This window comes from Aricia agestis, chromosome 3 (assembly GCF_905147365.1).
Source record: "Aricia agestis chromosome 3, ilAriAges1.1, whole genome shotgun sequence".
Classification (NCBI taxonomy): Eukaryota; Metazoa; Arthropoda; class Insecta; order Lepidoptera; family Lycaenidae; genus Aricia; species Aricia agestis.
The window spans coordinates 20,524,744-20,544,613 of NC_056408.1; the positions used below are offsets into that span (position 1 = coordinate 20,524,744).

The 19,870-nt window shown below is 39.6% G+C and overlaps 1 protein-coding gene across 1 annotated transcript; it reads left to right on the forward strand.

Moving 5' to 3' along the window:
- The first annotated feature begins 8,669 nt into the window (after nucleotides 1-8,669).
- Nucleotides 8,670-17,877, forward strand: LOC121740280 (phenoloxidase-activating factor 2-like). The gene is made up of 9 exons (XM_042132936.1): nucleotides 8,670-8,730; nucleotides 10,685-10,806; nucleotides 12,418-12,520; nucleotides 12,965-13,153; nucleotides 13,713-13,824; nucleotides 14,397-14,502; nucleotides 14,844-15,019; nucleotides 17,192-17,356; nucleotides 17,669-17,877. The coding sequence occupies exons 1-9, from the start codon at nucleotides 8,717-8,719 to the stop codon at nucleotides 17,837-17,839; spliced, it is 1,158 nt and encodes a 385-aa protein (XP_041988870.1). The 5' UTR covers nucleotides 8,670-8,716; the 3' UTR covers nucleotides 17,840-17,877.
- The last annotated feature ends 1,993 nt before the right edge of the window (nucleotides 17,878-19,870 follow it).

Below are 19,870 nucleotides of genomic sequence, written 5' to 3' on the forward strand. Positions count from 1 at the left end.
TCATCTTGCCTCTCCTTTCCTCCCTAGCTGTTTCGTACGCGAACATCGCGCCGCACTGATCCGCCATAATATTTAAAAATCTAGCCATTAATTCGAGCTCCGGTGCTCCGGGTCGTTCAGATTTGAACTCGTACCACTTATATTTTAAAATAATATTTAACTTGTCGACTATTCGACCCACTAACTCGGGAGAATACAAATATTGTGGCTGGTTAAGTGACTTTATGGCCGCTACCGTGTTTGATATTTTACTCGCGAAACTACTAACATTGCGCCCGTCTTCCGTCATACGGGGTAAACGTTTTATGTTTTCGATTTCGGAGAGAATAAGTAGTTCTGGCCTGCCGTATCGCCGTTCTAGCGTATCTATTATTTCGTACGGGTCCGATACTGTGTATAGCAAAGATCTAACTGTTTCGCGGGCCGCGCCTCTTAATGCTTTTCTTAACCTAGCTACATTTTGAATGTCCGAGAACATATCCGCGGTGTCATTAAAAACAGATTTAAACGCCATCCACTCCGTAATTGTTCCGTCGAAGTGGGGCAACTCATGAATGAATTTAGGCGTCGCTTCCGACCTACTCGAATTGACCGCTTGAACTATCGCGTTGGCTAGCAATGTCATGTCGCTAAGCGACGTGTTACCGGCGCGCGGTTCGATGTTTTCGGTCGGACGCGGGTCTCGTCCCGGGTTTTGAGCGCTTGTTGACGGCCTAACACATTGCTCCGAGATCCAGCCTTCAACTCGGGTTTTATTCGATCTGGGTGGCTGGTCCGCGTCGGTGGATTCTCCTAGCTCTATCCTAGCTATTTCCAGCCGACTCATGGCAGCTGCGGACGCCGCCCTAGCCCGTGCTAGTTCGGAGTTGTGATACTCTAATTCGGCCTGCAACGCGGATAATTTGCTGCTTGCTCTGTCCCCGGGGACGTTAACTATAGTGCCCGGCGCACTTCCTACATTTTCGACTACGTTGTCGATTTGTGCGGGTACTGAATTTAGTTTGGCCCTAGCGTCGGTACGCGTGCTGCTCTCCGTCGTGTCTTCAACGCCGGTGCTTCTGCTCCATGTGTTGGTCTCGTGGGACGTGGTCTGCCCTGACGATGGCGTCTCTTCCCGCGAGGGCGTGGACTTGCCCGAGCGCAACACACGCGCGTTCTCCATTGCGCACGAGGGGCCCTAACCTTAAAACTAACACTTTTCACTTTCACTTCACTTAATGTCTTTACGTAACGCGACCTACCAAGCCTACTACTAACAGCCCGGTCAGCTTGCTACCGCGGTGACGCCGAACCGGGAATAGGAATGCAGGGAATAGGAAGGTAGGAACCTCCCGGTAGAGGGCGCGGGCGCTCACGGGTGCATCAGAGTGCGGGAGGAATGTCCGCACCCGTCGTTGCGTGCCAACTTGTGGCCCCAGAGCGTTACCGTACCGTGCCGGCGGGGTCTGACTGTTCACCTGGGTAGGTGTGTGGAGGCGTCAGGTCGTCCACAATGCTTCCGTGCGCTCTGCAGGGGCCGTTTAACACCGCTAGGTGGCCACGCACGTTAATGAGGATTGCTTCCAAGTAATTGGTGGAGGTAAGCAAAGCCAACCACCAACACTCGCGCGTACTTGTTTCTTTCTTCTTTCTTCAGAAGGTAGACGCTGGCCTTGGCTGCAGGGGCTTCGTCTCTTCTCCTGTGTTTTCTCTCTTCAATCTTCTCTCTTCTCCGGGACTGGGCTGCCGTCTTCAGGGCGAGCTTCTCTCTTCTCCAGGGCTGGCTGCAATCTTCAGGGCGAGCTTCTTTCTTCACGAGCTGACGCAGTGATCCGGCTTCTGAAGGACCAGTTGTTGGCGACACGACAAACTCGGCGGGGCCGTGGTCGCCAGGTGGCAGAGCAGTGGACTGTATCTTGAAGGGTGAAGGATGCCGGATGGAAGATTCCTGGAGAAGGAGGTGCAGGAGACGAGAAGGAAACACAGGAGTGAACTTGGTACTGCTTGGAGCGGAGTGTGGTGGAGCAGGGCTTACGCATGCATCTGCTTGGCTTGTCGGAAGTGAATGTGTATGCACCGAGAAAGTGCGTGTTTATATATGAAATTTGTACCGTTAGAGCCCGTGGGGTTCTATCGGTTGTTGTCGAACGAATGCAGTCCGTTTATTGAAATATAACATTTTACACATAATATGACATCAAATGGGATTCTTATAAGCTAATACAATGGTAAACAAACATTCTTATAAGATAAATAAACAATAAAATGTGTAAAACAAAGCCATGTAAAAAAGAGACAACAATAGTTCGAGTGCAACTATGCAAGAAAGAGACAGCAATAACAATTGTGTGAAACACACTACATTCCCGTGCGAAAGGGACAGCAATATTATAAAAATGAGACACAAGATAAACATTTTCCAATAGGAATTACTAATATGAAATCTTAAATCTAAGTGTAAACAAAAAGAGGGAATAAAACTAAGCTATTATTTACAACCACGATCACTTGGTGTAAAACACAATGTCTCTTTACTGTCTGGCAAATTGGCAATACACTGGCCATCGTCCGCCATCATACACTACTACCCCGTCTACCCAATGGCGATGGCTTGTAGTGGGCCAGCATAGACCATTGTGAAGAGGCTCCTTTGTGAGTAATTTGTTTTTATTTGATTGTAATAAACTGTATATTATTGAAATAAAACATATTCAAATATTATGTAATTGTAATCAGTTATACCAAATACAGGTCTATATGGTTGTACAAGCTTATGAAACTATTGGTTGCCTTGAAGAGACTGCTTCCAAGCGTACCGGCCGCTTTAAGAATTTTTCTGTTTTTTCGTATGGACCAAGAGCCACACATTCCTCAGTTTCGGAAAACTAAAAGTTTACCTGTATGTGACCTCAGAGAGTAAGAACGACCAGCAACTATGGAATTTCGGTCGGGTTACTTTATGAGGTACCCAGATTCCAGTTCTGAAGGTCTACTTGACCTTCCAGGAAGCTCAATTTCATAGCTTATATTGTTCGCAGTATGTGGAGGAATCTCGTCTTCCAGTGCTGGACATTTTTGTCAGTTGCTTTCCACTGCTAGACACCCTCTGAGTTTAAAGTCTTTAAGGGCCTGTTTCACCACTTCCTGATAAGTGCCGGATAGGCTATCCACCACTTAACTTGACAGATAGAGTATGGAGATTCTGTCATAAAAGTTGTGGACAGCCTATTCGGCACTTTATCAGGAAGTGGTGAAACAGGTCCTAAGAAAGTTAAAGGGTATCTGGCAATTGTCAAAAATGTCCGGTACTGCAAGACGAGATTCCTCCACTTACCGTGAAGAATACAGGGTGTAACGAAAATAGTGATAATACTTTAGAGTTTAGGGAGTGTACGTGCCTCGTGTATAAAGTTTATTGTGAAAGTAGCAGCTCTGAAAGAGTAACTTTTTTTAACTTTCGTATACGCCCCAGCCTCAGGAATTTGCCCACAAATCACCAAAATAATTTTCTCTTTCAGCGCTGCTACTTTTACAGTGAACTCCACACAAGGGTGTAGGGACACATCACACATAATATACACAGTACACAGTTACACACCCTGAAGTATTATCGCTTAGTTTTGTTACACCCGTATAATAGCAGCTCATCTCAAATCTCTACCCTATCAGCTTCAGAAGTCAGAACCCTGTTCCAGCTCACTCGCACTCTGTGCACCATTGACCACCTTTTTTCTGCTAACACCCCATGGACCGTGGTGCTCCACTCCCCGCTTAGCAAAGTTCAGGGCACAACAGCTTGTGTTAAATGATTTTGATGTATTTTCCTTAGAAAATAAGGAAATCGTACATGTTTGTGCAAACTTCAATGGCCTGATAAACTGCGGTTTGTGGTGCACCCGAAGTAGCTGGTGATACATAGTTTCTATACATCAATGTAAAATGTTGTTATTTTGTGAAACATAATATATGGTCGATTTGAGAAACCTCCTCCTTTTTAGATGTCGGTTAATAAATACTAGATATCGCCCAATGGTCGAGATTCGACCTTAGTTTCAACGACATTAGGACTACTACCTAAATTTTGTAAAAAATATTGACTTTGACTTGTTGACTTGTCTTTGGGACTCAGCTGATCTCAGACTGGCCGTGTAAGCATTGTCTAATAGTATCTTAGATTCAATAAAAAAATATAATCTATTTTCAATTTGTCACCTTGTTGTCAACAGACTTCAACCATAAATAAAAGAGTATAATTCGTATGTATAGGCTTGTCACTCAAAAATCTGTCATTTCTCATGCGTGTGTGTTGTAGTGTGTGTAATGTTTTATTTGGTAAAAAAATGTATGATAAAAGCATAATTTCAAAATAATATTAGTTCGATGCACTCCTTCACCATATAAACTATAACTGTGCAAAATTTCATGCACCTACGTTTCCCCATTTTTCGTAAAAAGGGTTACAAAGTTTTTCGTTCGCGTATTAATATTATGATGATGATGATTAAAGAATTGTTAATCCTACCACGGATCATATCGCCACGAAGAAGTCGACCACTGTCATGTCTTAACTAGATGTCGCCCGCAACTCCGTTGCGCCAAAATTCGATTATCGCGGGAGAACCGTACATTTTTCCGGGATAAAAAGTATCCTATGTCCTTTCTCGGGACTCAAAGTATCTCCATGGCAAATTTCAGCAAAATCGGTTCAGCGGTTCGAGCGTAAAGAGGTAACAGACAGACAGACACATTTATAATATTAGTATGGAAGTATGGATTAGATGTCAAATCGCATACATTTTGTTAGCGTTTACGATTATCGCTTGCCACTTGTCTAGGCCTGCAGGAAATATAATGAAAAATGATAGTTTATATTACTTTATACTTAAAACAAATCGGCCAAGTTCGTATCGGGCCACGCGCAATATAGGGTTCCGTAGTACCGCTAGTTTTTGATAATTTTTGTGTGGTCAATGAATGTACGTGTATTTATAACTTCGATTACTAATATACAAGATACACAGTCCCATAGAAAACCTCTCGAAAATCTGTCGCCGAGTAATAGAGTTTAAAAAAGTATACATTTATCTAAAATCAACCTTAATCATAGTTATTAAAGATCTTTTTATAAAACAATGTACGTATGCGTGTTTACAAAGCAATAAATTTTTACGAACGACGCACGCTTCAAACTAAATTCAACCATCCGCGTATATATTTAAAGTTTAAATTATTACAGTGCCCAAAAAGAACTTCAATTTTACGGCCACACTTCGCCGCTGGAACAGGGTGAAGTAAAGTATGAGTGGAGTCGAACTGCTCAACATTTTTTTGTTGATTGTAATAATTTTAATAGTCCATTTTTTTTCCGAAGTTTAATGTATAAAGTGTGGAGTAATTATTTTTTACTTGTAATATTATGTTGTTCTAATATGTTTAATGTTATAATTAACCAAAATATACGTGTATACATTGAATATAAATGCTTAGAACATACAACGCTCGCTAAAGTCGGCTTGAAAAATTCTTCGCATATTTGCCGTGCTATAACTGATATCCAATCTCCACATCTAACTGGATCTCGAGGAAACCTAGAAAAAAAATATTCCTCAATAAAATAAATAATAATTAATTTTAAAATTAAACACCACCAAATGGAACAGAAACACAGTGTGTTACCCGAACATTTCAAGTGGGCATGATAAACTACGATAAGTACCTTTAGTATGAGTATTCGCAATTGAGATGGTTTATACCTCGTGTTGATTTATTTACGACTTAATTTTAAAACTGTTTTTTGTTGATTTCTTAACAAAATACCAATATTTACGATACAATTTGTATGAAATACATTAGGATAAAATTAATACTTACCGGAAATATGAAATTCTATCCTGTTTTTGTGTTTTAAACATTTGATTTTTACAATTGTTGAACGAGCACTGGGACATGTTTCCCAGCGGAGCGTTCGAGCACTACTAAATCGAAAGTCCACCAGAATGTTGCGTTTGGTGCTCTTTTAGTGAGGTCGTTTTTTGCCGCGGACTGTGTATCTTGTATATTAGTGATCGAAGATTTATAACGTGTTTTTTTTATTAAAGAAGGCAAGTCGCTGTAGCCCTGACGTCACTGCGATCCATGAGGATCTATTGTGACTCCTTCGCACTAGAGTATCATCCCCAACCCAATACTGCTCATAAATTGAACGATATGTTTGATGTTGGTGCCACGAATTTCCTCTGTGGATGAGTATTGGTGGCGACCAAGGTGCCTGTTCCTGTTCTGTAGTAGAGTAGGACAGTCGAGGAGAAGGTGAATAGGTGTTTCATCCTCCTCCTCACAGAATCTGCAAGTCGTTATGCTACAAATACCCATTTTGTTCAGGTGTTTGTTGAGCTTGCAGTGCCCATAGTTAGGCGTCTAGTAAGGATTCTTAATTGGTAATGGGCATTGTCCAAAAAAAATCACATGTACTTTTTATTTTATTTTTCATTAAAATAGGGTATTTTAAGAATATAAATTAAATAATTTTGAAATTCGTTGGCTAGTTTTTTCTCAATAAATTTTTAAAGTTTCGCTCTGACGTCATCATCGGCCGCAATTGACCTCTGTAGTATGTTTTAAATTTCCTTTCAATCTTATTTATAATGGCTGGTTCGTCAAATACAAGTTCTCATTATGTGAAAGCTGATACGAGAAGCTTACCAAAAGTTCGAAACGTTGGTCGAATTTATTGCTAATTTAACGCCATTGAAGGTCAAACAAAGGTTAAACATATTTGTTCAAAAATATAAGTAACTAATGGGTATTTTTTTCGTTTATATACAGAAAAACGATCACTGACCTTATTCCTCGAAATGTTTTTGTAATGAACAAAATTAAAAAAAAATGGACAATCCCCACGTATTCTACTACTGACTACTAACAACATCATCTCAGTCACGTTCAAAGGAATTTGAACGAAAAGTGCCTTTACATTTCTCAGAATACACTTTTTTTAGTTGATTGACTATAATTGTACCTATAACACAAGTCCTTCAGGTACTTACCACAGGGCCAAGCTGATGTGGTGTGAAGCGTCCATAGATATTATTATTATTATAATTACTCAATAACTTATATTAAGTCTTCTGCCGTGATAGCTTTCCTTTTAAATTCAGGATATTTCCTACTACCGTGAATTTTTTCACATTTCCTGAAGAAGCCGTTTAGCTGGTAGAAGGGACTTTAACGATTTTTTCCACTTTAAAGCTTCATATTTCAAAAATGGATGCCTAAATCGGAAAATGATTTTTAAATACTCGTAATATTTAAAAAAAAACCTATCCAACGGATCGTGTCCACCCCACCGTGTGGGGTGTACGAAATAAAAAAATCATCCCCGCTTTGTGTGTACCATAAAAAAAGTTTTATATACTTATACTTACCATTTTGTCGGCATCATTAATCCATGCCGAATTACGGCTTTGTAAGCCCTATAATATAGTCATAGCAAAACCGCAACCGCAAACTATATAAGTTTCGTTTATCGTACAGCTGAATCATACATTTTTGATAAAGTATCCTACGTCCTATCCCAGGACTCAAAGTATCAGCAGTTTGGGCGTGATGAGGTACCGGACAGACAGACAGACATACACTTTCGCAATTATAAATTATAATATTATTATGGATTCGAGTATAAGTAAGGTTATCAACACATAAACAAAACAAGGTTTATCGATAAGCAACATCAAAACATTGGACATCCCTAAGTGTATAATAACTAAAGTGACCATATTATTATATTCTTATCAAAGCGGGAAATCTAGGTAATCGCACTAGAAAAACCCAAAATGTCATCTCTAAGGACGTAGAATTCTACCTAAAAAGACGGTTTAGTTACAATCTATTAGAAGATTGCAAATCTATTAGAAGTTTGCCATTAAGACAACATCGACTTCGTAGGACACCCGACGGCCGACATGGGAACGAGTAAACAAAAGTGTTCCTGGCAAAAGATTTCGCTGAACGGCCTCGACCTATCGATTATTACTTTTTAACAAAACAATTAAACTGACTTCCAAGGTAAAAACAATATTCTTAAAAATATGATCTAAAAAGTATGAAATAATTCTTATTCTTCATAGCGCCTTTTTCGAAATTCGACTAAACCTCAACTAATTCTGTTGCGCTACTGAAGAATAAGAATTATTTCATACTTTTTAGATCATATTTTTAAGAATATTGTTTTTACCTTGGAAGTCGGTTTAAATTTTTTCTAAAAAAGTAATAATTTTACTATTTTTAGTTATCTACAAGACAAGGCTTCATACGTATCTCATAATCAGATCACCACTTTTGTGAACATGGTACCAAATTCGAGCTAAACCACATAAGAGCTAAACCCTAGACAACACAAAAATAATTTTGAAAATCGGACCATAAACGGCTGAGTAATCGTTACATAGAAAAAAAAGATACATACAGCCGAACGTATTACCTCCTCCTTTTTGGAAGTCGGTCAAAAACGGCCTAAGCGACTCTATAAATATATTACATGACTATTCTTGCTTGATAGCGAAAAGTGGGGCATTTTGCGTCTTGTGGGGGACAGCGGGACAAACGGCCTGAAAGCGGGACTGTCCCACCGAAATCGGGACGGATGGTCACATTATTTATAACTAGTTATGTTTTCCTCATGACATCTTGTGGTGCTGACCGCAGTCTCGGTTCGGAACCGGTGCAACACGCTGCCCCAATGGCCGTTCTACAGTAAGCTACTTTGCTATAATATTAATATTATCATAAATAATCATCAATAACATTATAAATTACAATTTTATCAGCTAATTCTATGGATCATCGCAGTGGCATAAGGTTAAATTCTAAAGCGTTGATATTATTTATTTGTTTCTCGTATTTATAAAAAGATAAAACCGGAGTCAATAAATTTTTATGATTTAAACGTTATTCGAGGTCTGTTTTACAGATTATTATTAATGTTTATTGCACATTTGTCTCGAAAGATTTTTAATAATTTTTGATTCATTTAGATACCTACTGTTGGCGCTTTTTTTTGTTTAAATTAGTTATTTTTAGATACTGCAATTATAATAATTAAAACATGTTTTTTTGTAAGGTTAAGGATTCCGTTGTTCTGAAAATACTATACTAAATGTGTAAAATACTCGTGTCGCTGTGTTTCTTGGTTTCTTGCCAAACACAGCCAGGGGAAATAGTAGAGGAGTAAATATATACAAAAAAATATGAATAATGAGAACTATCGAAGTCAAACATATATTAGGTTGGGGAAAAAGTTTCTTCGCATTTTATATAAAAATCAAATGGTTTTTTTTATTCTTAAAGTTTATTTACAATTGACTAAAGTATTATTATACTTAGGTGCCATTTTGTTCGATAACTTTTGCCGTCTTGTTGGTAGGGAGTAGGGACATGATCCCATTGCTATAAAAATTTTGGGGCTTCTGATGAAAAAACTGCAACAAGTGGTTTTGGCAGTCCTCTTGTGATGTCAACCTGACACTGCCTAAGGAATTCTGTAGCGACCGAAACAGGTGGAAATCTGAAGATGCAAGGTCAGGACGGCGGATGCATTGACACATCCCAGCCAAACTCCCGTAATTTTTACTGAGTGGCTAAATATGTGTGAGGTCTAGCGTTATCATGGTGAAAAACCACACCCCCTTCTGTTGATTAATTCCGGCCGCTTTCTCTTAACTTCTTGCTTTAATCTCATCAGTTGTTCGCAGTACAGTTCAGAATCGATGGTCCTGCCTGGCGGTAACAGCTCATAATGAATAATGCCCTTCCAATCCCACCACACACACATCATCACCTTGTTACGAGTTAACCCGGGTTTCGCCACAGTCTGTGAAGCCTGACCGGCCTTTGACCACGTTCTTTTTCATACGTTCTTGTCGTACGTGATCCACTTTTCATCACCAGTTATCAGCTTCTTCAAAAATGGTTCGGTTTCATTACGTCGTAATAAAGAATCACCAATGAGTACACGGTTCATTAGGTTTCTTTCAGTGAGCTATTGAGGCATCCAAGTATCGAGCTTTTTTGTGTATACAGCTTTTAAAAAAAGCTGGGTACACAAAAAAGCAGGACCATCGATTTTGAACTGTACTGCGAACAACTGATTAGATTAAAGCAAGAAGTTGTGCGAAAGCGGCCGGAATTAATAATGGGGATTGATGGTCTTCAATTATTATTAAATAAAAAATAAAAAAATAAATAAAATCTTTATTCCAATTTTTAACATTACACAACCACAATAAACAAAAAATACAAAAGAAAAAAAAAGTGTACATAAGAGAATGAGAAAAAAAAAGAAAGCACTATCCTAAAATAAAAGTAACAAAAATTGCATATTTAAACAACATAATATTTATGGCAGTGCAATGCCAAAAAATAAGGAAAAGGGGACCGCTCAGGTTTTGACAGCGACAGTCGCCGCTGTCCCTGGTCTTCCGCGAACCCCTACCCCCATAAATCGAGTTACGGAAAAGAAATAAAATAGTTTAAATACAAAAGGTCGATATTATATATAACATACAAGAACCTTAAGGTATTTGTTACAATATTGACATGGTGTAGGGAAATGTTTATGAATAATGTTAATTATCATAAAAATGATTATTAGGTAATTTGCGTCGACTCTACGTAAAGTTTTAAAGATTTGATCAAATATGAATTTCAGATTAGCCCTCGTGGGCCTCCTGTGTGCTGCCGTGAGCTGCCAGGAGCCTGACTCCCTCAGCTGGGTGATGCAGCAGGTCGCGAGCGAGACCAAGAACAAGTTCAACGATGACCAGAAATATGGTAAATCAGGGCCGGATTTATATTTTTTATGAGTATAGGCCACTTTAATTTTGCTGCCCATAATATGTACGAACTCTGCCGCCATCCCAGGACGCTGCCGCCCCCCCTAGGACGCCATAGGAAGCTACCGCCTATAGGACATGACTAATATGCCTATACATAAATCATGAGTTGTGGTAAACACTGTCAGATTTTCGACGTATTAATAGCGCTAACGTTATAACGGGCTGCTTTAGGGTTCCGTAGTCTACAAGGAACCCTTAAAATTTCGGTCTGTCCGTCCGTCTGTACGTCTGTCTGTCCGTCTGTCCATCTGTCCATCTGTCCGTCTGTCTGTCCGCGATTTTGCTTAGAGACTATAAATAGCAAAGCTGTAATTTGGCATGAATACATGTTACATATTAATGATGCCGACAAAATGGTACATAAAATCTTAAAAAAATATTTTTATGGTACTTCCCCTACCTACACATGAGGCGGGGGATGATTTTTTTTCTCGCATCATCATGGGGTGTTGTTGGATAGGTTTTTTTAAAATATTATAAGTATATATACTTAGATCATTTTTCCGATTTAGGGATCCATTTGTGAACCATTAAGTTTTAAACTGGAAAAAATCGTTAAGAGTCCAGTGTCCCCCCCCCCCCATTCTACCAGCTAAACGGTTGCTTCTGGAAATGTGAAAAAATTCACGGGAGTAGGACCTATGCTGAATTTAAAAGGAAAGCTACGGACAGACGGACAGACCGAAACTATAAGGGTTCCTTGTTGACTTCGGAACCCTAAAAAGGAGGAGGTTCCATGTTTGTAGATTATCCCCCTTACTAATAAAAAATAAATAAAATGTCTTTATTTCAGGCATAATTAATGTACCCATACAGATTATATAAAATATTATGTAAAATTAAAATAAAATAATGTTGACACTGTAAAGGGGTGTCCAGTCATAAAATCACTTCTTGTTCTGGTTCATGTGAACAGAGATCCACCGCACGTACATTAAATTATTGTAGTAGTCGTCAGAGATAGCCGCGAGTATCCTATTGCCAGAGCTGCGCAGTCTCTGCCGAAATGCAGCCACCCGAGATCTAATGATAGCAAAAAAGTCAGGGACTCCCGCCTCCGCACACATACCCGAAGCACTGCAGCTTCGCGGGAGCCGCATAAGAGTTCGGTATGCATCATTATACTGAACTCTTATACGGCTCATCGTCTTTTGTTTAAACGTTATCCACAGCTGGCAGGTGTACATGCTAAGGCAATACGCCTTAAAAAGTGTGGTTTTAACGTCCCTGCTGCAGTTGGCAAAACGTCGAGCGATCATGTTAGCTCTGACGGTAAGAGCCCTGCGCTCTCGCTCAATGTCAGCATCATCCTCCAGCCGGTCAGTCAGCAGGTGATCTAGATACCGGAACTAAACGTTGTATAAGCTTTGAATAGTTATACAGTGTTTTGTTCCTGTCACACAAGTGACATTTTTAGTTGGATTGAAGAAAACAAAACACTGTATAACTATTCAAAGCTTAAACAGCGTTTATTAGTAAGGGGGTATATGTCCAACGATTACTCCGCCGTTTATATACTGATTTTCTGTTTTTTTCTAATTGACAGATTGCACGACCTCTGAAGGCAAGAACGGGTTCTGCGTGAAGAAGGCGCAGTGCGACACTCCCACACAGAACGTCATAGACCCAACTACGGTCTTCACTTACAGGTATGTTCAGCTTATGGCGGATTATTGATTGATTGTAATTCAGTAGCCCAATTATCAGGGATCATAGGCAATTAGAATTTTGTAACCTAGATGATGTTGATGATGTTTCTGATATAGATATCAGAAACATAATCATTATTAGTAATAAAAAACGATTTAGGCTTGATGCCCAAAAAAGAGTGGGATTTTTCCAAAACAAAAATGGTAGTATAGAATATGATGATCCCAATTTTTTTCCCTTAGGTTTTGTTTCTTTGATAGACGTGACACCTTCACCTCGTGCATACGTATAGCCAGGGTTATCTCCCAACTGTTGGAAACCCTTTATAAATGAGATTTAAGCAGTCGCCATTCGTATGTCCCAGTAACTGAATAGTTAAGCTACGTAAGTTACATTCATTGGTACTTACTTAGTTTGTAACATGTTCGTAACGAAATCTACAGGGGTAAAGAATGCCATTTCCTAGAGGAATGCTGCGAGAAGAGCAAGGTGATCACGAAGACTCCCCCAGAGCCCTACAAGCCGCCAGCGCTCTGCGGCATCAGCAACCCTGGAGCCCTGTCCTTCAGAGAGAAGACCGACCAGAACTTCTCTGATTTCGCCGACTTCCCCTGGATGGTCGCCATACTCAAGTGAGTTTTGTCAAAAATACTTTCTTAAATTTCGGCAGTTTGCAACGGGCTGCCTCTATCGATTATACGAAGTGCGTTGCCGGCCTTTTAAGAGGGATTAGGGTAATAGGTGAGGATAGGGAAGGGAAGGGTATAGGCGAGGGTAGGGAAAGGAATAGGGTAGGGGATTGGGCCTCCGGTAAACTCACTCACTGAAGCCGGCGTGAAACAGCGCTTGCGCTGTTTCACGCCGGCTTTCTGTGAGAACGTGGTATTTCTCCGGTCGAGCCGGCCCATTCGTGCCGAAGCATGGCTCTCCCACGTATAAAATCCTCATATCGGGCAGCATACTAAATGCATTTTTTTTTTCTACTAGCACTGACGACGCAGGCATACTTCACCTGGGTGGGTGAAGTCGATTGTAGCGGACCAAACGATGTCCAATCTTAAATCGCCCAATTTAATTTTCTAAAGTCGGCGCGACATACATGAGTATTAAAATGTCATCGTCATAACTCAGAGATAATGGCTAATAGCTTATCAGAAATGTGATCGTGTCACGTGTGTTCCTCATTTCCAGAACGGGTAAGACCGATTGGGACAACGAGGACTACATCGGCGGCGGCAGCATCATCAGTCCCTCTGTGGTCATCACCGCAGCCCACAAAATCGACGACTACAACCCCGGACAGGTAACATTACTAATGCCAGTTTTCACCAACCGTCTCCTAACGCTGAGTGATCCCTAGCAGTCTTTTAGCGGGCCCTAGACGAGCAATTTTATTGCGTAATATTATTGAACATCGCGCGCCTTCAATCTAATTATCAAATAAACTATTCAATAAAGTTGAAGCGTGATATTGCACATTACAATAATTGATCGTCTAAGGGCCGGCTTAGGATCATCTATCTCTCAAAGCAAACATGTTTTTGAAAAAAAATGTTTTACAAAAGTTCTTACGCCCTGGACGTAGGTGATACGCAAACATATTTTATGAAATCTTGATGGATTTATGTACCCTCGCCGCTAGATGCCTAAGTGTTAGGAGGCAGTCGGTGAAAACAAACAGCCATGTCTTGTTTTTTTGTTTTTATTTGAGATTTTTTTACTTTTTTATTTTTAACATTATGACGCACTTGTTTTGGAACCTTCGATAAGTTATAAGTATATCGATACAAGATTGTGCGTCCTATGTTAATTTTTTCTCACATTTACATCTCTTTCATCTAATTTACTGATGTAAATCCTATCTTGTTATTTCAGATAAAATGCAGAGCTGGAGAGTGGGACACGCAAGTCACGAAGGAGGTTCTCCCTCACCAAGACAGACTTGTGAAGAAAATTGTCCTTCATCCCGAATTCTTGAAACGTATGTCTTGCAAGTATTTAGCTTAGCTCCTTTTTTATAATATAATATCACATTGTAGCTTATACATTAAATTTTGTTTTACCCTCGACCCATATCAAAATCGGTATCGATGGACTCAAAAAATGAGGAGGTTTCTCATTTCGACGATTTTATATTTATATGCGGATAACTTCATCGTTTACTAAAAGAAACTTAATCATTGACTAAAAGATTTTGAAGACTCTTCTCTTGGAAAGATTTTCCAAAGGTAATCCACCTTTGGAAAATCTTTCCTACGATAAGGAGATACTGTTTAAAGTACATTTTTGTTGAACATTCTAATAACCATCATGATTTTGCAGTCCATGCGCACAACGACGTGGCGCTGCTGATCCTCAGCGAGCCCTTCACCCTGGCCCCGCACGTGGGCGTCGCCTGCCTGGGCCGCATCATGCCGCCCGCGGGCACCGAGTGCTACAGCATGGGCTGGGGCGCCGACATAAAAAAAAACACCAGCTACTCTGGAATTCTTAAGAAGGTGCTTTTCTTTTTCAATTTTTTTTTACTTTTCCTAGAGATATCTCTAGGAGAAGTCAAAACTGTTAACTGCAGTTTGCTTTTAATGAGTTAGGGATTTTATCGCGAAGCACTTTTCTCGTTCCCAACTTTTCGCCTGATTTTCAGCCGTGGTTACGGGTGGTCTGAACTGAAAGTCTTAGAGATTCCTAGAATCATAAGATTTTCCCCAGACCGGCTTAAAGTTATCGTTGATTAAATTTTAAGTTATCTTAAGACTTACATTAACTTAACGAGTATGTCATCAACGCAATCAGTTGCTTTGAGAATATTCATAATTTCGCAGTATTGTGAATATCTGGTACGATACGATAGATTTAGAAGCATCGTGGCATCGCTTCGGTAGCTCTACTGTAGGAATAGACCAATCCCTGGCGCCAGGGGCGGATCTACTATAAGGCTTTTTGGGCTGCAGCCCAGGGCCCCGCGAATACAGAGGGCCCCCAACCGAACTGAAACCAATAGACGATATTGTCAATAATAAAAATTATCCAGAATTAAAAAAAATCCGATCATAAGGTTGGCGCATTGTCCAAATGCCGTAGACGAACATATAAGGAATGAGTGCATTCAGTTAAAATACTACTTACTGCAGTATAAGACAGAGTCTTACACCTCTTGCAGTGAAATTTTTTGGATAATTTATGAAAAGAAACTTGTTGATGTTTTCCCAAACTGCTATACCATCTTAAAGATTTTTCAACGATGCCGACCACTAGCTGTGAATCAGAGCCATAGAGAAATATAATACACGGGGAGCAGAGCGTTCTTTCTCCGATGTCGTATATACTATATAGAAAATAAATACAGGACCACAATGTCATCATTAATTATCAGTTCTTTCGATAAATTTCGATTTAACAAAAGACCTACAGTGCGATGACCAAATAAAAGAATTTACAGTTGTTAGTTGAACGCGCTAATCTCAGAAACTACTAGTCCGATTTGAAAAATTCTTTCAGTGTTAGATAGGCCGTTTATCGAGAAAGGGTAAAGGCTATATTTTATCACTCTAAGACTAATAGGAGCGAAGAAATAGAGGAAAATGTGGAAAAAATGGGGAGAAATTATTTGACAGGGCTTATTTGAACGCGCTAATCTCAAGAACTACTGGTCCGTTCTTATCTGTGCCAAATAACAGAAAAATTCCTCCAGTAGTTCGTGAAATTTTTTTTTTGAGAATTTTTCAAATCTGACCAGTAGTTCCTGAGATTAGCGCGTTCAAATAAGCCTTTTCAAAAGGAAAATGTTGAAAAAACGGGAGGAAATTATTTGAAAGGGCTTATTATAAAATTATTTAATTTCCTCCCGTTTTTTTCAACATTTTCCTCTATTTCTTCGCTCCTATTAGTCGTAGCGTGATAAAATATAGCCCATAGCCTTTTTCGATAAATGGACTATCTAACACTGAAATAATTTTTCAAATCAAACCAGTAGTTCCTGAGATTAGCGCGTTCAAATAAGCCCTTTCAAATATATTTCCTCCCGTTTTTTTTCCACATTTTCCTCTATTTCTTCGCTCCTATTAGTCTTAGCGATAGCGTGATAAAGTATAGCCTATAGCCTTCCTCGATAAATGGGCTATCTAACACTGAAAGATTTTTTTAAATCGGACCATTAGTTCCAGAGATTAGCGCGTTCAAACAAACAAACTAAATAACAAACTCTTCCGCTTTATAATATTATTAGCATAGAATATACCTACATCACTACAGAAAACAGTTTCTTGTCAAAATAGCAATTAGTTGAGTAATTAGGTAAGCAGTATTAGCCCAGGGCCCCACAAATTCAAGATCCGCCCCTGCCTGGCGCTCTGACTAAATAATTGAAGACGTGAGTGGAACAATCGAACAAGTAACATTTCGCAACATACGGACAATAACTCATTTTGCCCTAATTATTTTAATAATTAACTTGTGATTTATCTACTTCATAACAGGGAAGTTTTTTCATGTTACTTACCCTATTCATCCACTCATGACTCACGTCTTGAATAATTATGAATAGCAATGGCTCAGTCTGGCGCAAGTGGTCCTAGTTGTATCTTAACATGATATTATAAAGTCACAAACACAAGAATGTGTTCTTTTTCGATCAGAATTCATTAACAATACAATACGTATGTTGTTTTCAGATTCTCCTAAAGCTAGTCCGTGACAAGCAGTGCGAGATCAACCTGAAAAACACGAAGCTCGGCTCCACGTACACCCTGCACAACTCGCTGACCTGCGCCGGCGGCGAGGAGGGCGTGGACACGTGTGTCGGTGACGGAGGGTCACCGCTTGTCTGTCCTCTGCCGGTAGGTTTCACTACTTCTTGCGTAGTAGTTTGTATGCAAATAACATGAGTTTTCGTGATAACGGTAATGCTTAGTACTGACATACGGTTTGGCTCGATAGTTTAACTCCAAATCGAGCAATAACCACCGTGTGGACCGCCAAAACTGACAGCTCGAACGCTCGCTTCGAGCCGGCTCGATGGAATTAAATATGTCAAATATGTCATTTCCTTCGATTTGGAGTAAAACTATCGAGCAAAACCATATGTGAGTACTTAGCATAACGGTTTATTTAAATATTATTAATTTTGACTACCTTTTCGTTTTTTCCAGGATCCGTCTCGGAAGTCAACCAGGTATGCGGTGTACGGCATGGTGGCTTACGGCGTGGGCTGCGGCGAGAAGGACGTGCCTGGAGTGTACGTGGACATCCCCCAAGTGTACCAGTGGGTGAAGGATCAGATGGTCGCCGAAGGGCTACCGAATACCCAGTTCGATTATTGAAGTCAGCAGAATGAATAAATACTCAGAATTTAGTTATATTTTTTGTTGTTTCTGAATTTCTCAATGCCAATTTGTAAGGTCCGTCATACAGTTAATGCCACTTTTTCGGATTGGCAACGGTAATCTACTACTGAGTACACTCTTAGCTAATTTTGGGATTGTCTTGTTAACAGAGATCTGGTAGCATGGTCTCCCATGCCATGCCATGCTCCAATAAAATATGAGCCTAAGCTGACTAGCGTAAATATTATATCATACTAGCTGTTGCCCGCGACTTCGTCCGCGTGGACTTCAGTTTATAGTACTTTATAGCGCGCGATGTCAACAAAATTGGTGTCAAAAGCTTTTATGAAAAAACCCTGGTACCCCTTAAATCAATACAGCTGTGCAGTGTGCACACAATAAGTATTTCATTTTTTTATATTAAACTTTATATTTTATGCCAAATTTTAAAGCTTATTTAGCCCTCCGATTACACAACTTTACCCATAAACTATTTATCATTGATAGATTTAAGGTTACGTCACTGCACAGATAAAGTACTGAGTTATTTAATACCGTAGAATAGATATAACAATCGAAAAAAATCGAAACTTAAATGTAAGATGATACCACGTCTTATAGGAAGACTTTTGAGCAAGCGTCAGCGCGATGTAGAAGACGCACGGCGCCATCTATTATGAATTGTTGGAACTAACTTAATTTGAACAAATTTACGCATTTTCACCCCCTTACAACCCTTTTTTCCAGTAAAAAAAGTAGCCTATGTCCTTTCTCAGGCTTTAGACTATCTGTATACAAAATTTCATTACCATCGGTTCGGTAGTTTTGGCGTTTGGCGTGAAAGCGAGACTGACAGACAGACAGACAGACAGAGATACTTTTGGCGTTTGGCGTGAAAGCGAGACTGACAGACAGACAGACAGACAAAGATACTTTCGCATTTATAATATTAGTATAGATTATGTGCACACTGCACAGCTGTTTTTGGGTATTTTGATTAATTAAGGGCCGCGCTACACCGGAATGGCAGCGGCGAGGCGAGCACTTTCAGCGCTGCCATTCCGGTGTAACGCGGCCCTAAGAGGGGTACCACTTACCAGGGTTTTAAAAAGTTTTTAAATTTGACACAAATTTTGTTGACACCGCGCGCTATAAACTAAAGTCCACGCGGACGAAGTCGCGGGCAACAGCTAGTTAGTTAATATTAACGTGTATAACAATCGAAAGAATCGTAAAACCTACCTCAACATGGTACCACCTCTTATAGAAATACGCATGAGCAAGCAATAGCGCGATCTAGGGGACTCTTGGCGCCATCTGTTTTGAGTTTTTTGGAACTAAGTTAATTTAACCAAATTTACGCATTTTCACCCCCTTACAACCCCTTTTTCCAGTTAAAAAGTAGCCTATGTCCTTTCTCAAGCTTTAGACTATCTGTGTACAAAATTTCATTACAATCGGTTCAGTAGTTTTGGCGCTGTTGTTTTTGAATTTGATGTCTAAGTTGGTAGGTGAGTTATTAGTTAATAACGTGTATAACAATCGAAAGAATCGAAAAATCTAGCTCAATATGGTACCACCTCTTATAGAAATACGTATGAGCAAGCAATAGCGCGATCTAGGGGACTCTTGGCGCCATCTGTTTAAAGTTTTTGGAACTAAGTTAATTTGACCAAATTTACGCATTTTCACCCCCTTACAACCCCTTTTTCCAGTTAAAAAGTAGCCTATGTCCTTTCTCAGGCTTTAGACTATCTGTGTACAAAATTTCATTACTATCGGTTCAGTAGTTTTGGCGTGAAAGCGAGACAGACAGACAGAGATACTTTCGCATTTATAATATTAGTATAGATATAGATAATATTCTAACGTATTAAAAACTATAAACAAAAACATACTAACTAATAAGTATGATTAGTTCTATGTTACAATAAAGTAAAAATTAAAACGCCATCTGTTGAATCGTATTAGAACTAAAATGTTCATTCCATCGATATATTTCTGGATTTTTTATAATATTATACATAA